This window comes from Cydia pomonella, chromosome 7, assembly GCF_033807575.1.
Source record: "Cydia pomonella isolate Wapato2018A chromosome 7, ilCydPomo1, whole genome shotgun sequence".
NCBI classification, from domain to species: domain Eukaryota; kingdom Metazoa; phylum Arthropoda; class Insecta; order Lepidoptera; family Tortricidae; genus Cydia; species Cydia pomonella.
Window position 1 is genome coordinate 20,247,428 of NC_084709.1, and position 9,770 is coordinate 20,257,197.

The 9,770-nt window shown below is 37.8% G+C and overlaps 1 protein-coding gene across 2 annotated transcripts; it reads right to left on the minus strand.

Moving 5' to 3' along the window:
* Positions 1-482: 482 nt before the first annotated feature.
* On the minus strand, positions 483-8,569 carry LOC133520097 (uncharacterized). 2 transcript variants are annotated; one of them, XR_009799700.1, is made up of 2 exons: positions 701-8,569; positions 483-603 (listed from the first exon to the last, which is right to left on the minus strand). XR_009799700.1 is itself a non-coding variant. In XM_061854401.1 (2 exons), exon 2 carries the CDS (start codon positions 6,247-6,249, stop codon positions 751-753), a length of 5,499 nt encoding a protein of 1,832 aa, XP_061710385.1. In that variant the 5' UTR covers positions 6,250-6,290; positions 6,509-8,569; the 3' UTR covers positions 511-750. The 2 variants fall into 2 exon arrangements, 1 of the variants encoding a protein (XP_061710385.1); XM_061854401.1 differs by having other exon boundaries at positions 511-6,290; positions 6,509-8,569.
* Between the last annotated feature and the right edge of the window lie 1,201 nt (positions 8,570-9,770).

The window sequence follows — 9,770 nt, forward strand, 5'->3', positions numbered from 1 at the left end:
CGATTTGAATACAGCACAAAGTAAAGACTAGGCATCCTTTGAATGTTTGTATCGCTAAAATAGAGTTTATAAAATTATAAGTCAGGGATGTCGCCACATCAAACTCAATTAGATAATAAATTGTCATATGATGTATATATGATATAGTTTATATTTTACCTTAATATCTAAATGTGCGACAAGAACTTGAGTGACTTACGCTGAGAGGTTAATAGCTTTCATGAGCTTACTAAGTACTATAGATGAGAGCCGTAGATGGCACCATGAGTCAGATCGAGAGCCACTCATAGTGGTGAATCCCCTCTTAATGGATCCGACTCATTGCCATCACGGTTTCTCTACTCTCATCGTCTTATGTGGGACCCGCAGGTCCCTGGAGGTCCTACCACCTTCCCCAATAGACCTTCCCTTTCCACCATGATTTTACTCTTACTTAACCTCACAACATATTTCGCTCATTATAATAATCATAAGCACTCACCAGGGGGATCCTTCTGGCTTAATACATTATCTCTCTGGCTTACAGCACTCACACAATCTTCAAACTAATTAACTTCTACTACATCTCTATTCAAATCCTTCATCATGTGTTCTTCCATAACTCTGTAAATTAGAATGTCAAGTTTGTTCTCGCCCGCCATTTTTATCTACCCAGGATTGCCAACATACAATAATCATATAAAGGTTGTTTGTTACTTACGCTTATTAGGAATCGCGTGGATTCGCGACACTCCCAGCTACGAGGCTGATTTACAAAAAGGCGAAAAGCTGACGAGTCCATTGTGCGATCTTTTCTCGTGCTCGAATAGCCGCAGCTCGCCTCGTCACCTCTTGTGGTTGACTCTCTTCTTGCGTCTCTATATCGGGTACATCACTAATGATATCGGTTGGATGAGAAGTCTTTAAACTATCCTCTTCTGGTTGTTGTGATGTAGTTGACATCCTCTCCTCAGAATTTTCTGTGTTACTCTCTCTCTCTTCTGTGTCATGATTAGAAACTATATCTGCACTTCCTTGACTTTCTGTCGAGATTTCTCTTTGCTCAGTCTCTTCTAGCATCTCATCTATATCAGTAGTACCAAGTCCGTTTTGTATAGTGTCTATAACGCTTGGCTGAGGCTCTACCGTCTCAATCGTCTCTACTGGTGCCGAAGGTGGCTCTTCCAATTCTAAGGGATACAGGTGCCCGATAGACCTTGTGAAAATACTTCCTCCTACTTGAACTTGAGCCACTCTACAGTATCCATCGGAACCTCTTATCAGTTGTACGATTTTGCCAACCCTCCAGGTGTTTCTATTTTTAGATTCGCCCTTTATCTGAACTAGATCTCCAACACTCGGTTCCTTGTGTGATTTCACCCTTGGTTGTTTATGACTATGTTGGTACCTTTCTCTTAGGCTTGTCAAGTATTGATTTATAAACATGTTCTTGAAGTGCTTCAACATGTTCTGACCTCTTTTCCAACTGTCTAACAAGTTCTGTTTCGCCCGAGTGTCATCTTGGTCAGGTCTATAACTCTCTGATATCTCCAAGTTTAGACAACGTCCTAGAGATAGAAAGTCACATGGTCTCAGAACTATATCCATGTCAGGACCTACTCGTGTCAAAGGCCGACTGTTAACAACAGCCTCAATCTCCTTAATGACAGTAAGAAGTTGTGTGTCATTCAGTAGCAGTTTCTCCAAAGTTCTCTTCATACAATGCTTCACTAACCCCACTAATCTTTCATAAAACGCACCATGCCATGGCGCTAATTGGGGAATAAATTTCCATTTGATGTTATTCTTGATGCAGTAGTCACTCTTCAGGATTTCAGAGCTCAATTTGAAGTATAGTGCATTGTCTGAGACTATGGCTACTGGTACTCCTCTTGTTGACATAAATCTTCTCAGTGCCATAATACACTCATCTGCAGTCAAATTCTTAACAACTTCCAAATGTATTGCTCTTACAGCTAAACAAGTCATAAGACAAATCCATCTCTTTTGCTGTCCATTTTCAGTTGCCACATAGACAGGTCCAAAATAATCAAGTCCGGTATAAGTGAATGGTGTGCTATAATTCGCACGTTCTGCTGGTAAAGCCGGTGTTGGAGGTAGTGGGTACGGGCCTCCACCGTGCTTTACACATTGAGTACATTTTCTTAGTATTCTCTCCACAACCGGTCTTCCTTTTGGAATCCAGTATTGCTGGCGAACTAAGTCGAGAGTATGAGATGCTCCTACATGGTAATTCTTCTCATGTATTTCTTTTACTACTTTCTTTGTGAATTCGCAGTCCCTAGGCAAAAGAACTGGATACCTCATGTCATACGACCAATTAGCATGCATCATTCGTCCTTTGCATCTCAACAATCCGTCAACATCTGTAAATAGCCCAAGATTTCTACTGAGGTCTGTCCGTTTGCCTTTTATTTCATCTGGAAAGAATCTTTGTTGCAGGTTTTTTATTTCTTTAACCTGAGATGTTACTTCATTCTGGTCAGACCTTTGTTCATTATCATTAACCGATTCCAAAGGTATGTCAATATCTGAAGACTGATCCTTTGGACCCTCTAATACTGCAGGAAAAGATGCTACTTCTTGATGGCCTTTAAGATGAATATCTTTTGGCCATTTACTCTTTTCTTTGGACAAGAAGGCTGGTCCTTCTAGCCATACACTCTTCTTTTGAATCCAAAGTTCAGGTCGCGTTGCAATATCAGCTGGATTCTCTTTAGTATTTACATAGTATGTTTCTAAGCCAACATTTCGCTTTATTTCTTCTGTTCTGTTGGCTATGAATGGTGGTAAAAGCTTATTCGAGTGAATCCAGTTGAGAACCACTAAACTGTCTGTCCACAGGTATTGTCTAGTAATGGGGAGTTCTATAGTCTCTTTTATGTATGTCAGTAAGCGGTTTCCAATAACACAGCCGAGTAGTTCTAATTGTGGAATAGTCATTTTTCTTTCAGTTTTCTTACCATCTTTCATTTTCTTATCCAATGGAGCAACTCTATTTTTTGACAATAAAAATGATGTCTTAATGTTGGAGCCGTCACTTGACCGTAAGTATACAACAGCTGCGTATGAGTCTTTAGCTGCATCTGCAAAGCAATGTAACTCATTTTCAGATCCTTTATTGACATTTGCCTCAACATATCGTGGTACTTCAACTTCTTTTATATCACTTAGGTTCTTCTCAATTTTCTTCCACTTTAGTAACAGCTCCTGCGATACTGGTGAATCCCATTTATAGTCTTTTCTCCATAATTCCTGAAGAAACAGTTTTATTGGCATAAGTAGTGGAGAGACTATACCGCAAGGATCATATAATGATGCTAATATACTTAAAACTTCTCTTTTTGTAACTTTGTCTGTTGATCTATCAGTAAACACTTCTTTATTTATGTTCAAAGTAAGTACATCTTGCTCTTTATTCCACAGCAACCCTAAGACTTTGATTTTGTCTGACTCTTTAGCTCTATATTTTTGTGGTACTTTTCGACTGAAAGCTTTATCATTTGATGTCCAATCTCTTAGGTTCATAGAGAGCTCTTCGAATGCCTTCTTGGATTCATCATATAGTTGGACAGCTTCTTCTAAAGTGTCTGTGCCAGTCACCAAATTATCAACATAACACTTATTTGCTACCTTCTTGAGTAGCATGCTATCCTTTTGAGAAATGTGGTAACGTATAGTTGCCGTCAGTAAGAAAGGGCTGGAAATAATTCCGAAAGGCACTCTGCAAAATCTTAGGTGTAGTATGTTTTCATCGGATAGTGGTTTGTTGATGTCCTTTAGCCATAAGAATCTTGTCACTTCCCTGTCTTCTTCCTGTAGACCAATTTGCAAAAAGGCCTTTTCAACATCTGCAATTATACCTATTTTATGTATTCTAAAATTCAGGAGCAGAGACGTCAGGTCTTGAAGCATACAAGGTCCTTTATACAAGCACTCGTTAAGGCTTTGCTGATCCTTTAACCTTGCTGAACCGTCATATACTATACGACCGCGCTTGGTACTCTGTTTTACTATATGATGTGGCAGGTAGTTAATTGGAGGCACAGACTGGTTTCGAACATCTGAATCCACTTGGACAACTTCTATTATCTCGGCCTTAAGTTGTTCCATCAATATTTCATTATATTCTTGCAGTGTGGGCTTATCCAATCGCTGTACTAATCCCTTGAGTCTTCCGTATGCTAACCCGTAGTTAGTAGGTACATGTGGTGGGTATGTTGTCCATGGCCATTTTACATAGTAACGACCTTCTTGATACTTGACAGTGTCATTAAAGTTTCTAACTGCCTCTTCCTCTCTAGTGCCCTTTACTAAGTCAGTTATTCCTATGTTCTCTAAACTCCAAAGGAACTTTAAATCCGATTGTCTTAAAGGGAGGTCAGGTTCTGTGTAACACTTACATCCTACATTGTTTTGGTAGTAGGTAACAACTGCTAAGATGTTATCATTCTCTTGATTGTCCTTATCATGGTGTCCAGACATGATCCATCCGAAATCTGTATCTATTAGGTAAAGATCGGTGTCAATCTGTATCTTGTTATTCCTGATAAAGGAGAAGTAGTAATCGTTACCAATGAGCATGTTTACTGATTGATTCTTTGAGTAACTATCTGCTGGTATATCCACAATATCTATTTTAGGAATCTCTTGAATTGGTATCCTATCAGTAATGCGAGGAACAACATTCACATGGATACTTTTTTCTACTCCTCTTTTTGTCTTGATAGTAATATCTGTGCAAGGACTCAAAGTCTCATTAGGCTTGTCGGTTCCAAAAATAAATATCAGTAAATAGTCTACATTTGCTGATGTCAAATCCAGGTGTTTTGCCAAGTCCGTGGTAATATAGCTTCTTGAACTACCGGAGTCAAGAAGGAGTCTACAATTTAGGGTCTTGGTTTTGTGAACCACCTGCGCTGTTGCAGTCTGTAAAAAAGATTTCCGCTTAAAACAATGGCCAGTTGAGTTCAGCGTAACAGCATGGTGTGGTTCACTCTTACCTGGTTCTCTCTTTGGGCATAGGGCTCGGTTGTGGTTGCCCTTGCAGTGATAGCATTTCTTATGTCTCCTGCATTTATGTGCACGATGCCCTAACTTTAAGCACATAAAACATCGGTTTGATAGTTTCTTCTTTCTGTCATCAGGTGTCTTATAAGATGGGCATGTATCATTAAAGTGCGGTCCCGAGCAAAATATGCAACTCAACTTGGGTTTCTTCATTTCTCTGTCAGTATTAGACTTAGCTGGTCTTTTCCTATTGTTGTTCCTGGGTGTGTTATCCATTTTGTGAAGGGATGTTGTCTGTGTGTGTATCCTTTTCCCTCTGTGGTATCGAGGTCTGTTTTCTATTGAAATGAAGGCATCTGTGGTGGCAGTATGGTCCTTTTGTAGAGGTGGATTAGTCTTAGACTTCTCCAATGCCACCACAATTTTGTTTAATGTATTTCTGATCCCCGCTATTGTTTGGTCATCCACTAATAATAAGTTAAGTTCGTAGATTACCTTCTCTGGAAATTTGTCTAATATAATGCTCCTAAATGAATTGCTCTCTATATTCTCCCCTAGTGATGAAAGTACTCTTAAATGGTTCTCGATTTTATTTAATGTCTTCCTACAGTCTTCAGCTGTATATTCGCAGCGACTAGTTCTATTTAGGGCTTCATAATGCGAATCAATTACTTGTTGAGTACTCCCATATCTGGTCTTAAGTGTGTCTATTGCTACTTGGTAGTTAGCATTTGTCATTGTTAGGCCTTGGACTGCCTCCTTGGCCTCCTTTTCCAGTAAACTTATCAGATAAGCCAACTTTTCGACATCGTCTAAGTTTTGGGAGTGTACATTGGCCGTGAACCGGTCCCAGAACTCCGTCCATTTCAGAATATCTCCATCAAATTTGAGCAGCTCAATTCTAGGAAGTTTCACAGTTTTTGTTGAGATTTTATTATGAGAATTAGAATGAATATTGAGAATTAATTCCAATTCTATAAGAAGCTCCTCTGCTTTCATCTGCTTCTCGAGTGCAGAGCGTAAGATATCTGTATTTTCATTATTTGTTACAATATATTTGTCAATGTCCAACTGGATACTATTCAGAGATTGTTTCATACTTAATTGTAATTTCATTACTTCTTGTACCATGACGTCCGTTCCGGAATTACACTTTAATATTAGCGCCTCTGCGCTCTCTAAGTTTTCATCAAGTCTTTTTATTCTTAGTTCCAATCGATCTCGCAAGAAATTTTCCATTTTGTGAAATTACAATGAGCAAGTATTCATAAACTTGCTCCCTGCAAATAACCCAAAACAAAATGGCGATATTAACTCGTAATACTCATAACTTTACACTAATGGCCGAAAGTGACTTGTTTGTACAGATTATTAAATAAAGTTTCCTCAAACGATGATGGAAATTATCTAAAGCTATCAATTTGTAATTGGCCTTTCCATATTTACATTACAGCTCTAGCCAATGAGTTTACAATACAATTCATTTATTGTTGCTTACCTCGAGGCTTCTTTTATATAAAAGTATTGATATCATCAATATAACCAAAATACCGGCTGCTATCTTAAGTATATCGCTGTATTTCACTATGCGTAGCTTACTTTCCTGGAATCTTATATACTTTACACGCAAACTTGTTCGAATCCTACTGGGATACTGGGAACGCTGCCGGCATGGCGGTAAAAACTTTATTTTCCTAGTCCAACAAAAATAAACAATTTAGTTTAATAAGTAGGTTTTCAAATACTTAAAATGATATCTCATTACAATGACACGCAGCTCCCACCATCAACCAATAAGAAAATTCAGCTTTCGGTTTAGCCAATGAGGAACAGGAATTAGTTTAACAAAGTTACGGTTTGCGCAATGAAAACAAAATCTCCAGTGTTACCAGTGCAAGATTTCATATCGATTACCAAATCGATTGCTCATGAACGAATCGTCGATTAGCGTTATATTAACTATAGTAAAACACATATCGATTATCTATCGCATAATCGATAATTTACTAGAATTAATCTTAAACTAAGTACAACAACAAATATATTATGGTTATTAGTATTATTATTCTTATTTGATATCTAGGAACCTTGAACTCATCTTAATAACACACACCTTTGCTCAAAAATCTTATAATAACACAAAATACAATCCTTCGAAGAGAGAGCTGTAGAAGGAGAGAGAGAGAGAGAGAAACAATATTCATTTCTTCCATATGAAACCTTTATTTTAACCGATAAATGCTATCAAACACTCTTATTGTTGGTAAAGTTTCAACCCAAGAGATCTTGACATTTTAATTTAATTTCTTTTTTATTCTTATTGTCCACTGCAATGGACGCAATTTTGCTAATATTAACTTCAGTATTACCTGATACAAGGTTCTTGTTCACTTACTTTGCTATGTCCCATACAGGGACTCATTAATGCTACTACTTCAGCGGTACCTATTACAAGGTTCTTGGTCAGTACTATGCCCTTTACTCTTTAAGGACTCATAAATGCTGATACTTTAGCAGTGCCTAATACAAGGCTCTTAATATTGTGCCCTTTGCTCTTAAGGACTCATATATGCAGATACTTTAGCAGTGCCTAATACAAGGCTCTTAATATTGTGCCCTTTGCTCTTAAGGACTCATATATGCAGATACTTTAGCAGTGCCTAATACAAGGCTCTTAATATTGTGCCCTTTGCTCTTAAGGACTCATATATGCAGATACTTTAGCAGTGCCTAATACAAGGCTCTTAATATTGTGCCCTTTGCTCTTAAGGACTCATATATGCAGATACTTTAGCAGTGCTTAATACAAGGCTCTTAATATTGTGCCCTTTGCTCTTAAGGACTCATATATGCAGATACCTTAGCAGTGCCTAATACAAGGCTCTTAATATTGTGCCCTTTGCTCTTAAGGACTCATATATGCAGATACTTTAGCAGTGCCTAATACAAGGCTCTTAATATTGTGCCCTTTGCTCTTAAGGACTCATAAATGCTACTACTTCAGCGGTACCTAATACAAGGCTCTTGCTCTATATTATGTCCTCTAATGAATGAGAACTCATCAATGCTAATACTTCAGCGGTACCTAATGCAAGGTTCTTATTAACTACAAATACTTTGCATGCATTCTTCATTGATGCATGTTTGTTACTGCTTCAACTATGCTTACTAAAGGCTCTTGACTGCAAATACTAAGCATATCCTATACTAGGACTCATGAATGTCGCTGAAAACTGAGTTCTTAGATAAATAATTTAGATATAATTTCATATACTTTACTGATTTATGGGAAAACAAATTATCTCAGCCATCTCCACCAATTTGTCGCCACATCAAACTCAATTAGATAATAAATTGTCATATGATGTATATATGATATAGTTTATATTTTACCTTAATATCTAAATGTGCGACAAGAACTTGAGTGACTTACGCTGAGAGGTTAATAGCTTTCATGAGCTTACTAAGTACTATAGATGAGAGCCGTAGATGGCACCATGAGTCAGATCGAGAGCCACTCATAGTGGTGAATCCCCTCTTAATGGATCCGACTCATTGCCATCACGGTTTCTCTACTCTCATCGTCTTATGTGGGACCCGCAGGTCCCTGGAGGTCCTACCACCTTCCCCAATAGACCTTCCCTTTCCACCATGATTTTACTCTTACTTAACCTCACAACATATTTCGCTCATTATAATAATCATAAGCACTCACCAGGGGGATCCTTCTGGCTTAATACATTATCTCTCTGGCTTACAGCACTCACACAATCTTCAAACTAATTAACTTCTACTACATCTCTATTCAAATCCTTCATCATGTGTTCTTCCATAACTCTGTAAATTAGAATGTCAAGTTTGTTCTCGCCCGCCATTTTTATCTACCCAGGATTGCCAACATACAATAATCATATAAAGGTTGTTTGTTACTTACGCTTATTAGGAATCGCGTGGATTCGCGACAAGGGATGTGTGAGATTGTAGCTAAATATGTATATTCTTAATGAGAGGATAGCGGTCGGCCGTTTCTCCAAATATAGTCCCCATTCTCCTCCCTGGATATTGACATTATGGAGAATATTTTTACACAATTTATTGTATATTAGTCATATCTATGCCCGTTCGTTTGACTTTTTTCGATTTTAGATTTTTACTAAAGTTAGGAGCAAAAACAACTTACATATTTACAATATTTTAAAAGCTTTTATAGTAATCAAAAAATCGAATAAATCTACCCCGTCGTTTCATCATTTCATCATAGAAGTGGTTCATTTACATAAAATTGTATAAAGAATTTGTATGGAAAAGCGGTCATATCCCCTTTCCTAAACTTCGATTTCGAGATTTCGGAGCCTGCCTCGGCCTGCGATCTCTCAAAATCGTTATCGTAAAACTACCCAACTATAAAATCCATATCTTTGTTTTCATTTCGTTTAAGTTTTTTCTTCAATTTATACAATTATCTTGCACTACGAATTTCAAATGAATTTCACATATCTCGCAGATATTTTAGTGAATTTCGGACTTAGGCCAATTTGACATCTGACATACAGACATCAGCATCAGAATGTTATTGGAATTACGTCATTTAGTTATCGTGCATCTCGCCCGCGCCAAAAGCTTAAGCCTAGTTGGGAGCTGCTGGACTATAGTTGGTTGTTTTATCGTACCTACCACATACAATACAAATTCTCTTCTGTTTAGATTGCCATAGATGAGTACTAGGATATATTATGCCAGCTAGAGCTTGTTTAACTGTG

Bases quoted from the DNA above. Each gene is read 5' to 3' on its own strand.
- LOC133520097 (XM_061854401.1), bottom strand. From the start codon at position 6,249: ATGGAAAATTTCTTGCGAGATCGATTGGAACTAAGAATAAAAAGACTT.